This window comes from Panthera leo, chromosome B2, assembly GCF_018350215.1.
Source record: "Panthera leo isolate Ple1 chromosome B2, P.leo_Ple1_pat1.1, whole genome shotgun sequence".
NCBI classification, from domain to species: domain Eukaryota; kingdom Metazoa; phylum Chordata; class Mammalia; order Carnivora; family Felidae; genus Panthera; species Panthera leo.
This window is the reverse complement of record NC_056683.1, coordinates 31,861,510-31,882,369: the sequence shown is the minus strand read 5'-3', so window position 1 is coordinate 31,882,369 and position 20,860 is coordinate 31,861,510. Positions and strand designations below refer to the sequence as shown.

Genomic DNA, 20,860 nt, shown 5'->3' with positions numbered 1-20,860 from the left:
ATGCTGAGGGGCCCTCATTCTCTCAAAAAAGACAAAGACCGCGTTTGGGGCGGAAGATCCGAGGACTTTATTTCCGGTTACCACCCCTACCCCTCAATTCAAACAGTGATATCAAAAGAATAGGAAAAAAAAATCAGGCCATGAGATTGGCAAGCCCACCTCCCCCCCTCAATCACTCCCAAATCAGGACACACGATTGATGTTTAATTGATGTATATCCCCACTCTTCCTGCTACCCACTCTGTCCAGGGCTCTGGTCTTCCCTGAAGCTTCCACCAACAGGTGGGAAGGGAGGGCACACCTTGGATAAACCTGCTCTTGGTAGCTTGGTTTTCTGCAAACAGGTTCGGTAGGGGACACGGGGTAGGCTGTCATCACCTCTCTTCTCCAGCCTTCTTCATGGCCCCATTTAACTCCCTAAACCCAACAACATGGTCAGCACATGACTAACACTATGGTCCCTCTGACTTCTCATTCTCACTTCTGCAGCTCTTATAAGACTGCAAAATCTTGATGGCCCTAATGCCAACGTTACCACTTCCCTAGCTTACAACTTCCTTCAGCAGACATCCCTGGCCAGGGTCCCCAACTTCCACAGACTCCTGACCTTGAAGGCTTACACACTAGAGATTTAGGGCTGGAGTGGGGACGGTTTACCCCACCTCTCACTCGAGGTGGGCAATCAGCACCATCATGACAACTCCCCCTAGCAGCCCCAGCACCTCCAGAAGTGACTGCAATGGTGATGCCTCCCTCAACAGCTCAGGCAACACGGACACCGTTGCTACATAGATGAAGCCACCTGCAGTGAATGGCAGAACCCAGCCAGGACCTGTACCACTTGCAACTTCACTGCCCACTGCCCCTCCTTCAGTTAGGAGGGCACAGGCTGTGCCTGCCAGTGCCCCTATTGCCGTCAGTAGTTGCAGACGCATCGCCTGGTGGGCAGAAAAGACAGAAAGGCATTCAACAACATCTAAAGATGATCAGTGGTTAGGCATGTTTGGTGGGGTACAGGTATATATGGGTAGGGTGCATGTCTTTGGGACCTGAAGAATAAGGCAAAAAGAGGAGGATCTAGAATTGACACTTTCTGAAAAACCTAAAAATATCAAAGAGGTCCTTTCCACAGAACTTCTGATTCGGAAGGTCAGGGTGGGGGTCAGTGTAAAACACCCTCATAAACCATACAGATGGTTTGTGGACTAGAATTCAAGAAATACTGAGCCACAGGACAAAGAAACAGAAGTTCTCCCCCCTCGTTTCTAGAGGCTGTATTGTTTGTAACAGTACCAACTTGTCTGAACCTAATGAGAGGCGATCTTGGGTTTTGGGTGGGTGAACAGGAGAGGTAAAGACTGAGGCAATCGTGTCTCGCGCACATCATTACCAACCTGTTTTTTGCTGCACCCAGACTGGACCAGGATGGCAAAGTCCCCAACTTCATGGGGCACTTCATGTAGCAGAACAGTCATTGTGGTCAGGATCCCTAGCCCCCGACCTCCTCTAAATGAAGCACCAATAGCCAGACCATCTGTGAAGTTGTGTGCCAGGTCAGCAGCCAGATTCAGGTACCCTGATACACGCAGATCTTGTACAAGTAAAAAGGAAGACAATGGTTAGAGTCATCTACCACCCCTTGTCCCAGCCCTTCAGCCATTATCACATCTCCCCCCAGAGACCACTTCACATCCAGCCCCTTCATGTTTCTCAGACACCTGCCATTACCCACAGTGTATATTCCATGTGATTTGTGATATCCTTTGCCCAAGTTTATCGATAACCTTGGCCCTCACCTGAACCTTTTTTTTCCTCTTCAGAATTCTGAGGTCTCACTGGCCCATCTTTGAGCCCTGTGCTCCCTCCTCTCCTCTTCCGAGACCCACCTGCTTCCTTTTCTTCTTCCTCTGAGCTCTGTTTCTCCTTTGAAGAACGCTCTGAGGGAAGAAGTTAGTAGAGTGGAGAACAGAAATCTCCAGAAATGTCCTCAAAAGGGAAGTCCCCTCCTGCTGAAGAGCTGTAAGGTAAGGGGATTCTGCAGCAGGCAAGGTGGCTTTCAAGGAAAGCTGTTCATGTACTCACCCTGTCTTCCATGCCCATGACCTCCCTGTGTGTGACCATGAGCGTGTCCATGTCCGTGACTGTGTCCATGTCCTCCTTTCACATGTCTCACAAATTTCTCCACCACAAGAAAGGCAACAATTCCACTGAGGACCCACAGTCCCACAGACAGAATGGGGCCCTGGCCTGGGAATAGAGGCATTGAGACATTAAGGGAAATATGGATTCCAGACTCCTCCTCCCCAAGTTACAGGAGGAGAACAGGGAGGGAAAGACCTCTCTTAACATCCCAATACATCTCCATCCACCCCTTCCTCACCACTGTGGGAGTGTCCATGTCCAGGCTGCTCCAGAGGGTGGTGAGAATGAGGTTCTAGAGGAAGGGGGAGAAAAAGCCAGATGAGTGAACACTCTGTCCAAGGGGCATGCATTTGGGGGAATATTGGAAGGTCAAGGATCACAAAGGATGAAGAACCCTTCTGCCCAGAGAATAAAATATGTTAAGATTTGCAGTAGTGGCCAAAAATCACTTACCCAGGGCATGAGGAATGAGGTGCAGAAAGGCATCTCCCAGGAGCCCACCGGAAGCAAAACTGAGCAAGATCTGGAGCAGAGAGCGGTGCCGGGGGGAGTTTGATTCCACAGGGATAAGGAAGAGGACAAAAAATGGAGCTGCGGAGATCAGCACTGTGGCTCCCAGTGCCTGGTGAGGGGAGAGTCAGGGGTCAAGTGGTGTGGTGTTTCCCAACAATCCAGAACCGGCCCCTCTCTCTCCCAGCCCCTGGGGACTCACATAGGCCCAGAGAGTGACAGTATCCAGGTCCTGCTTGATGCCTGGAGCCCCAGACTCCCCATAGCCTCCATGGCTGTGCTCATGGTCATGTCCATGTCCTCTGTGGTAGAGGCTCTCATGGGATTGGCCATGGCTATGGCCATGGTGCAAATCCTCATGTGAATGTCCATGTTCGTGACCGTGGGTATGCCCATGCCAGATGCTCTCGTGAGTGTGGCCATGGCCATGGGCATGACTGTGTCCATGGTGAAAATCCTCTTGTGAGCGCCTGTGGCTGTGGCCATGGAAGTCTTCGTGCAGGTCCTGGTGCAGGTCGCCATGACCCCCGTGTCCGGCCACTAGCAGCCCCAAGGCCGCCCAGGTCAGCAGTCCCATGGCCACCCAGTGGGGAGCCCCCAGGCCCCTGGCCATCACGCTGACCAGAGGGACAGAGACAGTGACTCCACTTGACCCTCAACTCTACACCTATGCAGGGTCAGTTTTACTCCGTTCGTGCCCTCCGTCCACTTCTATGGGCCGCTCCCCCGTTCCGTTCTGTCCCCACCCACATTGTTCCCAAGACTCGGTCTCTTTATCTCGAACCCCCTCCCGGATGCAGGGCCCTGGGACACCGCTCTAGGCTTTGATCCTCCACTTTATGGACTCTCTGGGCCCTAGTCTCTATGATCCACTAGAAGATGGAAAAGGTCTGGAAAGGACGATAGGGTAAAGCAGGGAATTCTCACCGGCTTCAGGATCTTCTCCTTTCCCGGTTTGCTCGGACGTGGCAGTCCCGCCTCTGGCTCCCGCGAGAACAGGAAGTTCCGCTCCACCTCCGTCCCGATACCTTTACCAAGATGGCGACACACCGGTGGCGGCGAGGCCACGCTGCTCTGGCGCGCATGCGCAGGTGTGGAGGTTATTTGAGGGGAGGCTGGGCGAGGCCGGCTAACTGGGCTGAGGAGACCGCCTCCTCCGTTTCCAACTAGACGAGGGGGCGGGAACTAGCACGGAGACTTCCCGTCTATACCAAGATGGCTGCCATATCGGCGCTGTCATTTTGGTACAGAGCAGAGCGAAGCGCTTAATTCGACCCGGTTCAGGCCAGAGTCTTTTTCTCTGGGGCTTCCTCGTGCTCAGCTAGTCCCCCGGTCAATACGTGGGAATCCCTGGTACCTCTACGGTATCCTTGCATTCACCCAAGAGTCATGTCTTGGGCTGCTCGCCCGCCCTTCCTCCCCCAGCGGCATGCCGCAGGGCAGTGTGGGCCGGTGGGGGTGCGAAAAGAAATGCATTGTGGGGTCGCCTCCCGGTGGCGGCGGCGACGGCCCTGGCTGGATCCCGCGGCGGCGGCGGCGGCGGCAGCAGCCGGAGAACAACAAACCCCGGAGCCGGAGCCAGGGGAGGCTGGACGGGACGGGATGGGCGACAGCGGGCGGGGTGAGTGTCCTAGCGGACGGACCGGCGAACCAGTCACCGCGTTATCTGCGACCCCTCCCCCCCGTCCCCTGGAGCTCTTTCCCTGGCGCTCCCGCCCCCTTGTTTGTAAACATGCGTCCCCTCCCTCCCGAGGGCCTTAGCGCCCTCCCCCACCGGGGCGGGGCGGGGGAGCTTCCGCCCTCCTTAGCTTTGGCTGTTTGAGGCCCCACAATCCAGAGGTCCCGGGCGTGGGATTTGAGTCCTCGAGTTTGGGGACTCTGGTCGTTTGAAGGCAGATTCTGCGTCCTAGGAAGGGTCCCTTCCACCTCTTTTCCTTGCACGCTCTGGCTACACGCTGGGAATGGAGGGGCTGTCAGTTCCACCCCACGTGCTGCCCCACCCACATAAGACATGTCTGGTTTGGGGTGACCAAACGGATTGCTTGGAATTGTCCCTCACTTGAACTATCCTGCCTTTTGTTAACCCCCTCCTCTCACCACAATTAGGAGTTAAACCGTTGTTTGACAACAGGGTGTTTCTGGACTTGAGGATGGGTGGGGTGGGTTGGGTTGGGGTGGGGCGCGGCGGGGGATTAGAGAGAATTAAAGTCTCCAGTTGGATGATCTAAGACTCATTTTCTCTTTTTGTCTTTCTGTCTGTGTGTCTCTGTGCCTGTACGTACCCCTCCCTCAGACTCCCGAAGCCCAGACAGTTCCTCCCCGAATCCCCTTCCCCAGGGGGCCCCTCCCCCTTCTCCTCCTGGCCTACCCCTACCCCCTTCAGCAGCCCCAACCCTTGGAGGTTCCGGGGCCCCACCCCCACCCCCGATGCCACCCCCTCCACTGGGCTCCCCTTTCCCAGTCATCAGCTCTTCCATGGGGTCCCCTGGTCTGCCCCCTCCAGCTCCCCCAGGATTCTCCGGGCCTGTCAGCAGTCCCCAGGTGAGAGGTCGTGGCTCACTGACTGCCTCTCCACTTTCATTTCCTTGTTTTCCTTGTGACCCCAGATCCTTGTGTGAACTTCCCCATGGCCCACTGACCTTCCAGTCCTCTAATCCTGGCAGGCCTGTGGTCCTTGTGAGACCCCTTGCCCTTCCTGAGGTGACTGATCTTTCAGTGCATGCTTCCTTCCCAGCCCTATAAAAGAACCCGATATTCTGATGTCCCTTTCATCTATCAGTTATTTTTCTGCCCTTTTTATCCCATCTGCCGTCCTGAGATATATGCCCTTCAGGGCCCCTGTGTTGCACAATTTCAAGGAGAACTGTATGTCTCATTTTTGGGGGGTTGTGCTCCAAGGGTGGCCCTTCACATAGACTGCAATGTAAATAATGTCCTCTGTGATGTGCAATGCAGGGCCCTGCCTAGGTGGTAGGGAATGATTTCCATGACCTCTGAGAGATTCTCCTTCCCAGTGAGTCTCCCTGTGACTTCCCTATTTCCCCCATCCCAGATTAACTCAACAGTGTCGCTCCCTGGGGGTGGGTCTGGCCCCCCTGAAGATGTGAAGCCACCAGTCTTAGGGGTCCGGGGCCTGCACTGTCCACCCCCTCCAGGTGGCCCTGGGGCTGGTAAACGGCTATGTGCAATCTGCGGGGACCGAAGCTCAGGTATGGGGCTCAGAGATCATCGGAAAGGAAGAAAGAGAGTATCTGACATTTACCATCACCTGTGGGATTCCCAGGGGCTCATGGGGTTGCATTGGAGCAAGTGGATGGGAGGAAGCCTGGTGATGACTAAGGGACCTGAAGCTCAGATGTGGGATGGGGGATGGTCAGGGGGAAGAGGGGGCTGGTATAGGGTTTTTGAACAGTAAGGAGAGTGGGACCGGGTCATCCCTCATGTCCTGGTTCCCCATCTGTGTGGATGGATTTAAACTAAGTTTGCTGGGAGGGAAGTTGGCAAGGGACTTGATTGTGAGGGGTCTACATGTGGCCTTGCTGTTGCTGTTCCCATCTCCTTCAAGGCAAACACTACGGGGTTTACAGCTGTGAGGGCTGCAAAGGCTTCTTCAAGCGTACCATCCGTAAGGACCTGACCTACTCGTGCCGGGACAACAAGGACTGCACAGTGGACAAGCGCCAGCGAAACCGCTGTCAGTACTGCCGTTATCAGAAGTGCCTGGCCACTGGCATGAAGAGGGAGGGTAAGGGCCTGCGTCAGCCGGGCTTCCTTGGCTACCCTATGGGAGAGGAGGGAGGAGGTGGAGGGAAGACTGCAGGAAACTGCAGACTGTACCTCTCAGGACTGGACTGTTCTCCCTCCTCCTCCAGAGGGCGATATTTGATTTCTCTCTTCCCTCCTCATCAGCTCTTGTCTCTCGAATTCTGCTCTGTTCTCTTGAGTTTCCTTTTTTTAATGGGGCTGCTTCTCTGTGTCCGGCACCCATGACCCCTCCCATCTGGTGCTAGGGTAGGATAACTATTCCTTACCCATGATGAGTTTCTCTGTCTCCCCTTCACTAACCTGAATAGTTCCTCCTCTTTGACCAGTGCTAGTGTGCCTGTGATTTACCTCTCCCTCTCTCTCTGTCTCCCTGTTATCTGTGATTCCTCCTCCAAAGTCTGGGACTCTACTCTTTTGAAGCTGCAGACTTTACTGAAGACCTCAGGGCTGCCTCCCCTTCTCTTTCTCTTATCTTCTTAAGTCTAATGCTGGAATTTTCAGACACTTTAAGGTATCTTGGTCCACTGCCTCATTTTAGAGAAGATGAGCCTGAGGCCTGGTTTTCCTGGGGTCATGCAACGAAAGAGGGGGCAGGGCTGCAATCAGAACCCACAAGTGTGAAGACCCGGGCCAGTGATCCTTTCACTGTGGCTTTGTTGAATCGGAAGAGCACCAGATTTGCAGCCAGGCACACTTGGATTTAGATGGACGACTTGCTCTATGTTATGAGAACTTGGACAAGCTGTCTAACTTCTCCAAGCCCTAAAATTTTCATCTTTAATAACAAAGATAAGAGATCCTGGAATTTTCATAATAATTGAGTGAATGTTAAAATGTATTTGGCACATTTCTTAGACCCTAGGTTTAAATGTTAGTTTTCTTCCTAATTCCTTTATCCTGCCTTCCTCTTCTCCTTCTTGGCTTATTTATATGCTCTTTTATAGCCCCTGCTTCCAGACTCCCTAGTCTACCATTTCTAGTGACTTCTCTAATTTCTATAAATACCTCCTAAGGGCCTCGAGAACCCTGATAAGGCCCTAAAGACATTTCAGAACCTTCATGGCTGACTGTTGACTTTCCACTTTTTCTTCTCCTCCCCTCCCCCCACCCCAGCGGTACAGGAGGAACGTCAGCGGGGGAAGGACAAGGACGGGGATGGGGAGGGGGCTGGGGGAGCCCCCGAGGAGATGCCTGTGGACAGGATCCTGGAGGCAGAGCTTGCCGTGGAGCAGAAGAGTGACCAGGGCGTTGAGGGTCCTGGGGGAACCGGGGGTAGCGGCAGCAGCGTGAGTGATGGGGTCAATCCACTCTCTCTCCTGATGGGGGATGGGGGACGGGAGTCTAGGTTGGTTCTATTTCCCTCTCCCCTCCCTTTACCCTCCATCCCCCCTAACACTGCCTGGGACTGGAAGTGCTGCCAAACAAGGTCTCTCAAACATCTGAGGTGGGTGTGATAGCTTTCTCTGTCCCCATCCCCAAACAACCCAGTGGTAGAACCATGGGCTAGTCCTAAATAAATAATTGTTTTCGCGAATGCCAGAAGAGAAGCCTGACTAATGGGGATTGGTTCAGATGGATTTGAAGGGAGACTCTAGATAAGGAGGTGGTGTCAGAAACCTCTTACAAGGGGGGGGCTTCCAGTGTACCTCCAGACCTTCCGTAACTCTTACCCCCCCATCCCCTGCAGCCAAATGACCCCGTGACTAACATCTGTCAGGCAGCTGACAAACAGCTATTCACGCTTGTTGAGTGGGCGAAGAGGATCCCACACTTTTCTTCCTTGCCTCTGGATGACCAGGTCATATTGCTACGGGCAGGTCAGTGACCTTGGATCCCCTTTACCTCTTGATATTTGATCCCTGTTTGACCTTCTGACCTTCAGTGACCCCAGTGCATACTTACATACCAAGGGAGCCAAGTTCATTGATTTCCTCACTTCTTCTCTTCCCCTGATATGCTTTGAATCCCATGGTCTGAGCTCTGGCTCCTGACCCTTGCCGCCCCCCACGCAGGCTGGAACGAGCTCCTCATTGCTTCCTTCTCCCACCGATCCATTGATGTCCGAGATGGCATCCTCCTCGCCACAGGTCTTCATGTGCACCGCAACTCAGCCCATTCTGCAGGCGTGGGAGCCATCTTTGATCGGTCAGTGGCCTTCGGCTAGGCTGGCCTGTAGGTAGAGGGGGTGGGGCTATAGGCTGGTCCGTGTCCAAGGCTGGCTGAGCTGTGACCTTTGAGTGACCTGCAGGTCCCTCTCCAGGGTGCTGACAGAGCTAGTGTCCAAAATGCGTGACATGAGGATGGACAAGACAGAGCTTGGCTGCCTGAGGGCAATCATTCTGTTCAATCCAGGTAAGAGGAGGATTACCCCTGTTTCTCAAGACCAAGGCAACCTTGGAGCCTCCTCTTCTCCGGAGACTCCTAAGTTACCCAGCTATCCCCCTCAATCTGGAACTCTCCCAGCTGACCAAGAAAAACCCACATGCACTGATATGTTCCCCTTTGGCCCTATTCCACAACTTAGCCAGGCATCTGTTAAAGGGCCAGTAGGTGGGGCCCAAAAGGGACATCGTGTGGGCCACATCTCCACATTTGTCCTGATTTGATTTATCTTCCTTCTTCCTCCTTTCTTCCCTGCCATCCCAGATGCCAAGGGTCTCTCCAACCCCAGTGAGGTGGAGGTTCTGAGGGAGAAAGTGTACGCATCACTGGAGACCTACTGCAAACAGAAGTACCCTGAGCAGCAGGGACGGTGAGAAGGAGCTGTGGGGGTGTGGGGTTGTGGGGTGCCATGAAGTTGTGTTCAGGGCCCGTGTGGTTCCAGCTGTCTTCTCCCACCTCTGCTTCAGGTTTGCCAAGCTGCTGCTACGTCTTCCTGCCCTCAGGTCCATTGGCCTTAAGTGTCTAGAACATCTGTTTTTCTTCAAGCTCATTGGAGACACCCCCATTGACACCTTCCTCATGGAGATGCTTGAGGCTCCCCACCAGCTGGCCTGAGCCCAGACCTACACGTGGTACTCCTCACACTTGAGGAGTACACATCTGAGAGGGACTCCAGCCTTGGGGGCACGGTGGGGAGGGGCCGTGTCCTAGAATCTTGGTGGGGTGAGGAGTACGGGGCAGAGTTGAGACCTCCAAGGGGATCCATAAACCCTCCAAGAGGTTTGCTTGATATCCCAAGTCAGAGGGGACCCCAGATCCTTGTGAGGGCTGGACCTCATCCTTCAGTGACCTTGAGTCTCTGAATTTGTCTTGGGTCTGTCATGATTTGGGGTGATTTCTTACCCCCTGCCTGGAACGATCTCTCCTTCCCCCAGCACAAAGCACTGGCCTTGCTCACAGGACCTTGCTTCCTTCTCATCTTGCCTCACTTAGCTACCCATGTGAAGAGAGAAAATGGGAACTCTCCTGGAGATGGATACTGGGGGGCAGGCCCCCCAAACTGATGGACATGGGAGTAGCACTCTGACAGGCTTTCCTCCAGGCCTTGACAGCCTTGACAGTAGCCCAGCAGGTGGGGGCTACTCTGGAAGAGGGAGGAGCCCTGTCACCGTCTCCTGTTCAGAGCCCCCCTCACACTTCACCTCCTGCTGCAGTCAGACTGAATAAAAAGGTGGTGGTGGTTAAGGGGTGGGTGAAGATGTAGGAACCGATCTGCTATTTTTAATTTCCTCTGAGGATAGAGACTTGCAGTTAGACTCAAAGAAGTACTGTACTTTCCCAGGTTGACTAAGAAATGCCAGTGGTGGAGGTGGTGTTTGGGAAAGGCAGGGCCCTGAGATGGTCTGTCCCTGGGGCCCTTCAAGCACTGGCCTTCCCTATCCCCTCCCCCATCTCTTGTCTAACTTGGGGAAGGGGCCTGGGATGTGATGGCAGGGTGGTTTGGTGAGTAATCCTCAGGCCCTTCCTTTCACAGCCTTCCCCCAGACCTGGGCACAGTGTAGACTGGGGACACAGGACCCTGGCCTGAGAATTGAGGGGGGGATGGTCAGCCTGCAGAGATAGGGTGCTGGGGCTGCATGATTTTTGCCTCGCAGCCCTTCTCTCTGGGTTTCCTTTCCCTTCTCTTTCACTCACACATAAAATAGCTTTCAAATTAAAATCGCTGTTTTCTGGACTGAGGTGACTGTGTTGGGGGGGGGGGCGCAGCACTGCGTTGGCCGCGTGTGTGTGTGTGTGGGGGGGGGGGGGCATCCGGTCGGGAGCTGCGGACGAGCTCCCTTGACGCCGCCGCCGAGGTTCCCCGGGGCCTGAGAGGCGGGCACAGGGTGGGGGACACAAGGCGCGCTTTGTCGGGGAGGGGGGAGAGGGTGTGCCAGGCTGGGGGCGGGGCCGGCCGGAGGAGGAAGAGGGGGGCAGCTGATTCTCAAAGGCGCCTTGTTCGCTTGCGCCCTCCTAGCGCCAGCGGGCGGCGGCGCCTCGGCTCGCTCCTGTCTTCTCCGGCCGCGCCACGGGCTCCGGGCAGACCCGGCGCCGTGCCCGTCCGTGGGGGCGCACTGGGCGTTGAGCGCGGCGGCCTCTTCAGGCGTTGCCCGCCCGGAGGCGGCCTCTCGTCCCTGAGTGACCCTGTTTCCCCGGACTCTTCCAACTAGCGTCGACGGGCCCCCTGAGTCCCTTGCCACCTGGGCTCCCGGACTCCCTGACCTCGTCCCCCCATTTTCATCTCCTTGGACCTGATTATCCTGTGTCGGGCTGTACAGTCTCTGGCTCTCTCCGCCCCCAAACTAAGTCCCTCTGCCTCCCCTCTAACCACCTGCCCCCCCCCCCCCCCGCAGCCGTCGGGTTGCAGGTCTCCAGTCGCTATCTATAGCCTTGTCTATAAATACCCCCACCCCAGGCCGGCTCTGTAATTACACTGGGCGGGGCGAGGGGAAGTAATTATGGAGACCTGTTGGGGGGAGGTAGAGACCCCCAGGCCCGCCTCTCTCCTCCCACAGTGCCCTAAATCCCGCCCAGGACTGCTGAAAAGGGGCTCTGGGCCCTTAACGGGGAGGGAATTGAGGTGGGGGCTTTGACTGGACGTCTGAGTCCTAGAAAAGGAAGGGGCAGAGGAAGAGATATTGGGGTTCCCGAAAAAGGAATCGGGGGTATAGGCCATTCAGCCTCTGCAAGGAGCAAGGGTCAGCGAACGAGGGCTGCTGTCTCCCACCGCGCCCCCCCCCCCCCCCAACCAGGTGGAGATCGAGGGTGGGGTTTCCCCTCGGTGGCTGTGGGCGGGCGGTTGGAGGCGGGGGCTGGGCCGGGGGCGGGGGCGGGGTGGGGGCTGTGGGCCGCCGGGGTGGCCGGGGACACACAGGAGCGGCGGCCACTGAGGAAGGAGCAGCGCCAGAGCCCCGACGGCGCCTCGTTGCATGGAGCTGGGCCGCTGAGAGCTGTTGCTACCCGACAGCCTCTGACCTCCGCAGGACCCGGGCGTCCGAGGCTCAAAGCCTGCTCGCACTCTCCTGTCAGCCTTGGGGGCGTTCAGCGCCTCCGGCCGCCCGTAGGTCCTTGGGACCGGGCGTTCGGGTCGCCAGCCATGCAGCGGTGCAGCCGCTGTCATCGCCTCCTCCTGCTGGTACCGCTGGTGCTGGGGCTGAGCGCCGTCCCTGCCTGGGCAGGTAAGAGGAGTCCGACGCCTGGGTTCTTGGAGTCAGGCTGCAGCTCTGAGTACCCCCCTGGGTAGGAGATAGCTGATGCCTGAGGCAGAGCTTCTAAGTTCAAAAAGGGGATTTAGGGGGCTAAGGGTCCAGACTCGAGGGCAGGTCACTCGGTTCCCTTGGAACAAAGATAGGGATCTCTTTGCCTCCTTGGAGTAACTGGGAGAGGGCAGGTAAAGCTGAAAGGTGGAGGCTCACCTAAAGAGGGGACTGGATGCTGAGGTACTCTGGGAGAGCCAAAGCTGGCCAAAGCTGGTGCAGTCCAGCCAATGCTGGGGTGGCCAGGTGGATGCCAGTGTTGATGGGTGAGGACGGTGTGTATATCTTCCAGGCTTTCTATCTATATGTCTGGGGTGAGGGGCGAGCATCTGTGGGTCAGAGCAGGGCCTAGTGAGTAGAGAAAGAAGGGATGCCTGGACTGTTTGTCCCACTGGCTTCTCCGACAGGATCCCCTTCCCCCTCCCTGTGCCCTCGATGCTGCCACGCGGCTGGCTCTGGGGAGCACTGGGGCTGGCTGCCAACAGGACGGCCGCTGGACAGGCTGGGATCAGGTGTCTGAGGCGAGAGCCAACTCTTTGCATTCCTGCCCCACCCCTCCCCCTCTGGCCAGCGGGGCTCCCCTGGGACCCTGGTGTCCACCACCCCAATCTTTTCCTTCTTTTTCCCAGGATCCAGAAGTCCTGGCACCTAGGAAAGGGATTTGATGTCAGACAGGAGGGGGCTGGGAGCACCTGGGTCCTAAGCAGGCAGGAGCCAGCCTCCCACTCATAGAAACACTAGAGGATAATTTGCATATAACTCCACCATTCATTTCTTCTTTGATCTGGAGAGAAAATAGTCAGAATAGCAGCATAAAGGATTTAGATTAGATTACAGAAGGAAAAACTTTCAAGATGTGAGGAGGATGAGGCTGAGGGACTGGAAATTGAAGTGTGTGATGTTTCTGGACTCTTGGAATCTTTCTTAAGGAGGAAAGGAACCCTCTAGCATGGAGGCAGGGGATGGCTGAGATGACTGTCTCTTGTTTTGGGGCTGAGGGGCTAGAGATGGGACTCTGTAGGTAGATAGGCTAGTGTGGACTTCATTAGAGTAAAAAATGGGGCATTTGGGGGCCAAAGGTAGAATGGTGGGGGTGATGGGGCTACTAGTGGGGAGCGTGTGGGGCAGACTGAGGCTGGAGTCAGTGGGGCACGTATGTGGCCTGAGGTGGGCAGATGGGTGGGCAGACCTGTGGGTAGACCGTCTATAGGATGGAACTGTACTCCTGTGGGGTTTGGTGAAAGGCGGGAGCCTCTCAGGTCTCCTTGGCCTGGGGTCTCTGTGAGTCTCTGTCTCTCTGTCTCACTCACCCTTCCTTTCTCAAAGCGGCCCTTGTGTGTTGGTGTTTGCGGAGCTGCCACACTCAGGGGCCAGGCTAAGGCGGGGGGGTGGGTGTTGGTGAAGGGGAGGGCACGGCCGTGGTTTCCCCGCGCCTGGACTCAAAGGGCCTTTTCTCTGCCTGTCCGCCCCACCTCACCCACCCCACCCAGCTCTCCTCTCCTGATCACTCTGGCCCCTGCCCTGCACCATGCTTCTGTGAAAATTTTGCTGGACTTTTTTTGGGAATTTTTCCAATCTGGAGCTGATGGCGTGAGGAGTGCGAGGGAGAGGTGACCTTTGTCTTCCCGGGAGTGTGAGCCTTGGGAAGCTGAATTCAAGGTGGATAGGGCTGATGGCCTGGGTCTTGAATCTTTGGATCCAAGAGGTGGGGGTGGTGGGGCAGGGTTGAAGTTCCAGGTGTGGGGAGCTTGCCCGGGTTTTGGGCAAGGACTCTGATGGGATCCACAGATGTGTGGCTCAGGGCCCTGGACCTGCTCCGGCTCCTCGTGGCAGCTTCAGCTCCCACCCCCGCCCCCCAGCCCATCTCCCAGCCAGGGGTATAGACGCCTGGGGTGGCTCTTTCTGCTCTCTCCTTCCTCAGCGTGGTCCTCCCCACCTCCCCAAACACGGAACTGAAGCAGCCCGAAGCCCTGTTCCCTTAGATCTGCCTCTCTGCTCCCTGCCTGGTGGCCCCCCTGCACCTCCTGTGCCCAGGATGATCGATTGCCCAGATGTTGTTTGTGCTGGAGATATGGGAAGGAGGCCAGAGACCCAGGGACCAAGAGATACAGAAAGGGAGTGAGAGAGGGAGAAAGACAGGGAGACACAAAGATCAATAGATGTGGAGACAGGGAGAGTAAGACGGAGAGAGAGAAGGGGAGATGGTGGAGAGTAGAGAGAGATTCATAGGCTGAAAGACAAAGACCAGAGGAGACTGAGTGAGACACACTGAGAGGGAGAGGGGCAGGGGTCACATGGAGCTAAATACAGGGCCAGTGCTGCCCTTTCCCAGGTGACTCTGATTTCCCGTCCATTTAAGGGGCATTCAGAGACAAGTAAGGAAGAGGTGACCTTTCTTTTCAGGGAGTTTGAGCCCCAGGAAGTGGAGTTCTAGATCCCAAATACCCCCATATCTTGGCCATCCTGAGGGTGTGTCCCTTCTCCTGATCCTTATGGACTTTCCCAGGTGCACCCCCTGTGGATGTGCTCCGGGCCCTGAGGTTCCCCTCCCTTCCTGATGGTGTCCGGAGGGCGAGAGGCATCTGTCCAGCTGATGTGGCCTACCGAGTGTCCCGACCTGCCCAGCTCAGTGCACCCACCCGCCAGCTCTTCCCAGGTATGGGTGACATGGTGAACTAGTGAGAGCTGGGGTAGGTCATGGGGTGGGGTCTGGAATCAGACACCAGAAGGGAAGGGTTTTCTGGCTCTTTGTGCCTCTCATTCCACCTGGTTATGTCTCTCCCGGGTACCAGGAGGTTTTCCCAAAGATTTCTCATTGCTGACTGCTGTCCGGACCCGCCCTGGCCTCCAGGCTCCCCTCCTGACTCTCTATAGTGCCCAGGGTGTCCGACAGCTGGGCCTGGAGCTTGGCCGACCCTTCCGCTTCCTGTATGAGGACCAGACTGGAAGGCCTCGACCCCCCGCTCAGCCAGTCTTCCGAGGCCTCAGCCTAGCAGATGGCAAGTAAGTCAGTTTGCTCCTCTGGTCTGCCTGGACTACACCTTCAGGAGCTCCTCTCTGGCCAGTGCCCCAGAACCCCTACTCCCTAAACTAGGAAACCTGCCAACGTTTTTGGCCACACGTCACCAACCTAGCGACACTTCAAGCCCAGGTTTTGGGCTTCAGCTACTTCAAGCCCAGATTTTGGGCTTTAGAGTTTAAATCCTTGCCTGTGCCTTAGGCAAGTTACTTAACTGTTTTAAGTCTCAGTTTCTATGGGCTGTAAAATAGGGATGAGAATCATGAGAATCAAATGAGAAAAGTAGTGCCTGGTGCATTGTAAACACTCAACAAATGGTAGCTGTTATGATGCTACTGCGATTACTATCATTGGCTCCAACCTTTCCATCAATTGCTCCCCAGCCCTGTTGACTCCCTGCCCCCGTCTGTCAGTCACTTGAACCGCTTCCTCCATGACCAGGTGGCACCGTGTGGCAGTGGCTGTGAAGGGCCAGTCTGTCACCCTCATAGTTGACTGCAAGAAGCGAGTCACCCGGCCTCTCCCCCGAAGTGCTCGTCCGCTGTTGGACACCCATGGAGTGATTATCTTTGGTGCCCGTATCCTGGATGAAGAAGTGTTTGAGGTAACAAACAGAGAACAGAGGTATTTCTGGTCTCATATCTTGTGTCTGTTCCCCTTCTGGGACCAGTACTCCATCTTCTTATGCCGTGACCCTTCATTTGACCTCTTATGAGTTTGTATTTCCATATCCTATCCTCCGGGCTGATTTTCTATGTAGGAGAAATAGGTGCCCATGTATATGGCAGGACAGATGTCTCCATCAGTCTTCATCAGTCCGCCTATCCATTCATCTCTTTAACTAATATCTCTATCTGCACCCACCCATTCATTTACTCATGTAATTCCCACCCATTCATTTATGTGCTCACACACTAATCAAGCATTCAGGTTTGTATCCACACGCTTGCCCATCTTCCTCTGCCCTGCCACTTTCTTCTTCACTCATCCATCAATCTATCCATCTTGAACCCATCCATTAGTTCCTTCATTCATCCACCCACCCAGCCCATCTACCCATACATATGAGGATGCATGTATTCATTCATCCACTCATTCACCCACCTATATCCTCACCCAACCACTCTCCATCCAATCATTCATTCATTCACATGTTCCCTTCCATCCACCTACCTACCTACCATTCTGTTTCCTCTATTTCTCACCTCCATTTATCTACCCACCAATTCTTTCATTCATTCATTCGCTCATTCACCATCCACCAACCCTCCAGCCAGTGGTGCATTTGAGCCCCCATCCATCCATCCATCCATCCATCCATCCATCCATCCATCCATCTATCCTCTCACCTAGCCAGTCAATATTCTCTGAATACCTGCTGTCCCAGTTTCAGGGGGAACACAGAAGAGTAATATAAGGTCTCTATTATTCTTAGCAGCTCCTGGCTCCTCTTTGAAGATGAGACAATAACCCCAAACTACAATATAAGGCAGGGTGTGCTAAGTACCATGTGTGGGCACAAGTAAATGCCATTGGAATTCAAAAATGGCTTCCCTCTCCCCCATTTCTAGAGGTTCTGAGAATTATCATCATCACTGCCATTGGCAGGTCAAAGCAACTAAGGTTGGGCCATTGTTTCCAGGGCCTTTGTGAAAAAGTTGATGCATTACCATAGGGGCAGGAGGTAGGCAAACAGTGTTGGACTTAGAGTTGGAATGTTTGAATTCTAGTCTTGAGTCTACCATTGAAAGTGACCTTGGGGGCAGTCATTGTCCCTTTGAGCTTTTCTGAATGGAATATATCAGACAATAGGCGTAAATATCCTTATCCTACTGACTTTCCCAGTTGTTGTGAAGGTCCAATGGGATTATGGATGAGAAGGTCTTTTGAAAACTGAAAAGGCTGATAATGATCTTCTCCCATTATGTTGTTTTACATAGGATTGGCTCTTACCTTGTGTCCCAAACTCTACCTTCTGTTTCTCTCTGAGGCCCTCTCTGCCTCCCTCCATTGGTGTTTCTTCCTTGTGTCTTTGCAGGGTGACATCCAGGAGCTTGTCATTGTCCCAGGGGTGCAAGCTGCCTACGAATCCTGTGAACAGAAGGAGCTGGAGTGTGAGGGAGCTTGGAGGGAGAGACCTCAGAAACAACACTCTCACAGGGCCCAGAGATCTCCAAAGCAGCAGCCACCAAGACTTCATAGGCCACAAAATCAGGAACCCCAGCGACAGGTGAGAGAACTGGGTGAACCCCAAACCACAGCATACCCCAGGGAGGGAAGGTACCCATACACCTCTCCAGGGCAATTCCCCCAATGTTCCAGAGCTCCCCATACTATTTTGGGCTCCCATCCTCCCCTCCACTAGGGCTGCTCCCTAACCATACCTCCCTATTCTCATCACTCCCTCCTCCCAGTCCTCATTCATCAACCTTTTTATTTTCAATTAAAAATAAAAAGTGTCATTATGAAGAATTCATGGCTGGGAGCTGTGTCCCCTGCTCATGTCTCCTTTCCTCTGCCAGTCTTTCTGGGACTGTGTCCTTGGGTTTCCCATCCCTTCCTTGAATTAAGAGATTGGGGGACAGTGTGTATGTGTGTGTGTGTGGGAAGATTTCGGGACAGAGGATGGCAGATGGGAGAGCATGGAAGGGGAGAGACAGAACGAGCGAGAAGGAAGCTGTTATGGTAAGACCTAGGAAGAGAAATGGGAAGGAGCAGGAGATAGAGAAAATCCCAGAGGAGGGCTGGGTCTATGGGATTCTGTGTAGGAGCCCAGTCTCTGGCCCCCTGCATATGGAGATGCAGAGTAAGGGGCTGTGGGGGAGGGGAGGGAAAGGAATTCTGGATTGGGTAGGGTCCAGATGGTTAGGGGTGAGATATGATCTGGGGTCAGTGGTCTGAAGTTTAGATGGTCAATCTCTTAATCATGTCTCTGCTTCTGTCCCACATGTGGGATCCACCCCCCCCTTCCCACCTCTCCGCATCTTCTCCTGACCCCCTGACCTCTCCTTTCATCCTCAACTCCTACCCTTTTTTCCAAACTCCCACACTATCTCATTTCCCTCTCCTCACTCTTGCACCTCTACCTCTTCCTACTATTCCCACTGCCCCTTCCCGAACCCCAGCCCACTGAGTCTTTCTTCTATGACTACGAGACCCCCTATTACGATGAGATGACTACAGGGACGACCCCTGATTATCAGGTAAACTTGAGGGACCCCATCAGTTCTCCCCTTCCTCCTACCACCCCTTGCAAACATCTCCTATGACACCTTCCTCCCCTCTTAACATGTGGGAAGAGACATTATATATTTAGATTATAGGAGTTTCCTCACTGCCCCCTCCCATGTCTCTCTGCTGCAGAGGCCACCGAGCCCCAACCGCAGGGCGCTCCCTTCCCCCAGGGGGCGTCGGACCCCTCCCAGAAAGCCTACCCCACCTGCCAAGAGGTCAGCAGCCCGGCAGGCGCCCCCCTCACCAGGCCGGAGGCCCTCTCGAATTGGAGGTTCTGGCCAAGCACGGGGCCATCCTCCCCCCTTCCGACGCCCAGCTCGGCGGGCAGCTCCCCCCACTGCCCGGGCCCCCCCCAGGACCAGAGGAAGCGGTTACCGGCAGGTAGAGCTGGGGCATCCAGATCTGTGCCCCCAAACCTCTATGACCTCGGAGATTCACTCTCCCCAAACTGTCCCCCCTCCGAAGGGGCTGCAAGATCTGAGATAACCCCCACCCCCCAGCACAGACAGACATTGCCCATGGGGTGAGGGGGTGGGGGGACAAGGTGCTGCTTTGCCTCCTTTCCCGCTAACCTTTCTCCTTCCTTTCCCACCCCATGCTACTCTTCCCCTTCCCCTTGGGGTTAGGATCCCACCCCAGGTGGAGAGGAAGGAACCCTGGAACCAAGCCCTTTGCCACCCCATGAGGAGGTAACTTCATCCCCAACCCTAACCCCCGCTGGGGGTAGTGGGCATCTGTGACTCACCCCCCTTGCCCCATGTCATCTTGGTGAATCAGCCATTCCTCTGGCCGGAGGGTTCTTTGTCACATCCATTTGTGGCCTTCCAGTCACTCCAGACCTATTGGTCTGCTTGTCTTTCTAAGTATGGCCATTTTTCTTCAGTGTCCATGTCTCCTTCCATTCTTTGATTCTGGAGTAACCTCTCCATGTTGATGTCAAAAAGTTTTATTTTCTGTATTGTATTTCTCTTCCCAGGAGTCATTTTCTGTCCAGTGCTGTCACATTTTCTCTTCTCTCAGTTTTTCCATCCATTTCTTTGTTCTCTGGAATCCTTTGTCTACCATTATCTCTATGGACTGTTTACTCTGTGTCCAGCCCTCCGGCCATCCTTCTTTCTTCTTGTAATTTATCATTTCTTCCCACCAGGCCCATTTTTGGGGCATCCCTCCTCATTTTGGGTCTTTGATGGCCTTCCCCTTTCTATGCAACCATTTCCCTTGCTCTTCTTGGGGGAAAAACTCCAGTCCCAGTTACCCTCAGAATCCTTTAAGGGTAGAAGTTGCCACACCCTTGGGTCCAGGGAAAACCTCCTCTCAGCCCTAATGCCCCCATCTACCCCTCTCCCTCCCCATCCCCGGGAAGGAGCAGACAGATCTCCAGGTCCCCTCCACAGCCGACAGGTTCCTGACAGAGGACTATGGGGAGGGTGGCACAGACCCCCCAGCAGGGCCCTACGATTACACATATGGCTATGGGGACGATTATCGTGAGGAGACGGAGCTTGGCCCTGCCCTGTCTGCGGAGACAGCCCACTCGGGAGCCGTAAGTGAAAGGAGCTCCTCTTCCATTCTTGACCTCCAGTGGTAGCTCTAAGAATTGCTTCCTGTTATTTTTGATTCTTGTCTGTTGGCTGCAAGCTACTTCCCATTGATGATTTGCCATTTTCTGTTCATATAAGTTGTATATGTTGCTTGAAAGGATTACTTTCTGCTTTCTCTTGCCAAATACCTTGCTTTGTGACTCCTCATGGATTCCTCTTCCCAGGGAAATTGGTATTTTCTTTCTTTTTTAATCCTATGGCCACCTCCTGTCTTTCTTGGCCACTTTCTGTCTTAATAAAGCTGTATTTCAGAAAGCTTTTGGTCACTAAGCCCCTACTTTGTGTCCGTTTTCAGTCTGTCTCCATCATTTCTTCTTGGTAAAAACAATTTCTTATCCATGTTGCTGCCAAATGATCTAACTTCCTGTGTCATATTTTCTAACCTACAGCCACTTCCTGTCTGCCCTTTCCTGTCTTCTCTGGCCATGGCCATCTTGGTGACTGTGAAAATTTGTACTGAAAGGAACTTATTTATGTTTTGCTTCTGGTTTTTCATGCTGTCTTCATCAGCTTTCCTTTGCTAATAAGCCACTTCCTGTGTGTCTCAGGTCATCCAAATCCAAAAAGTTTCCATTGTGGGCCTAGATATTTGTCATAGCTACCTCCTGTGTGTTCTAGCCTCAATGTTTGTATTTTCTGGAAGAATCACATTTCATTGTAATAATCCCCTTTCCAGGAGTCACTTTTTATCTGTTTTGTGAACTTCTTCTTTCTCTTGGTCATGGTAGCCATGTTGTTGTTGAAGGTCCACTTCCTGGATCCTCTTTTCTTAGCTGTTTCCTGTCTGTCCAACCACTTCCTGTTTGTCGAGTTCATTTTCTAGCTATCTTGGCCATGTTTAATTTTTCTTGGCCCTGGCATCATTCTTGTTTCCAAGTGTTTGTCCCTTTGAAATGTCTCCCTTAATTGTT

General features: G+C 54.1%; 3 protein-coding genes across 9 annotated transcripts in view; 2 read left to right on the top strand and 1 right to left on the bottom strand.

Moving 5' to 3' along the window:
• Positions 1–43: 43 nt before the first annotated feature.
• On the bottom strand, positions 44–3,728 carry SLC39A7 (solute carrier family 39 member 7). 2 transcript variants are annotated; one of them, XM_042938425.1, is made up of 8 exons: positions 3,580–3,728; positions 2,855–3,269; positions 2,596–2,764; positions 2,381–2,434; positions 2,083–2,247; positions 1,797–1,937; positions 1,395–1,591; positions 44–938 (listed from the first exon to the last, which is right to left on the bottom strand). In XM_042938425.1, exons 2-8 carry the CDS (start codon positions 3,263–3,265, stop codon positions 666–668), a joined length of 1,410 nt encoding a protein of 469 aa, XP_042794359.1. In that variant the 5' UTR covers positions 3,266–3,269; positions 3,580–3,728; the 3' UTR covers positions 44–665. The 2 variants fall into 2 exon arrangements, with proteins under 2 accessions (XP_042794359.1, XP_042794360.1); XM_042938426.1 differs by lacking the exon at positions 3,580–3,728 and having other exon boundaries at positions 2,596–2,748; positions 3,123–3,174.
• A 199-nt stretch (positions 3,729–3,927) lies between these two features.
• Positions 3,928–10,534, top strand: RXRB (retinoid X receptor beta). 5 transcript variants are annotated; one of them, XM_042938424.1, is made up of 10 exons: positions 3,928–4,273; positions 4,946–5,193; positions 5,705–5,861; positions 6,218–6,397; positions 7,531–7,703; positions 8,105–8,234; positions 8,430–8,562; positions 8,666–8,769; positions 9,064–9,169; positions 9,267–10,533. In XM_042938424.1, the coding sequence occupies exons 1-10, from the start codon at positions 4,042–4,044 to the stop codon at positions 9,412–9,414; spliced, it is 1,611 nt and encodes a 536-aa protein (XP_042794358.1). In that variant the 5' UTR covers positions 3,928–4,041; the 3' UTR covers positions 9,415–10,533. The 5 variants fall into 5 exon arrangements, with proteins under 5 accessions (XP_042794358.1, XP_042794356.1, XP_042794354.1 ...); XM_042938422.1 differs by having other exon boundaries at positions 3,933–4,273; positions 4,946–5,352; positions 9,267–10,534; XM_042938420.1 differs by having other exon boundaries at positions 3,949–4,273; positions 4,946–5,352; positions 8,678–8,769; positions 9,267–10,534.
• A 1,196-nt stretch (positions 10,535–11,730) lies between these two features.
• Positions 11,731–20,860, top strand: part of COL11A2 (collagen type XI alpha 2 chain) — a 30,282-nt gene continuing 21,152 nt past the window's right edge. The window contains exons 1-8 of one of the 2 annotated variants that reach the window (XM_042938417.1): positions 11,731–12,017; positions 14,602–14,751; positions 14,888–15,098; positions 15,556–15,718; positions 17,153–17,344; positions 18,240–18,317; positions 18,975–19,037; positions 19,712–19,891. In XM_042938417.1, coding sequence (XP_042794351.1) covers positions 11,936–12,017; positions 14,602–14,751; positions 14,888–15,098; positions 15,556–15,718; positions 17,153–17,344; positions 18,240–18,317; positions 18,975–19,037; positions 19,712–19,891 — 1,119 coding nt within the window. In that variant the 5' untranslated portion in view covers positions 11,731–11,935. The remainder of the gene's footprint in view (positions 12,018–14,601; positions 14,752–14,887; positions 15,099–15,555; positions 15,719–17,152; positions 17,345–18,239; positions 18,318–18,974; positions 19,038–19,711; positions 19,892–20,860) is intronic. The other variant, XM_042938418.1, reaches the window with a different exon arrangement.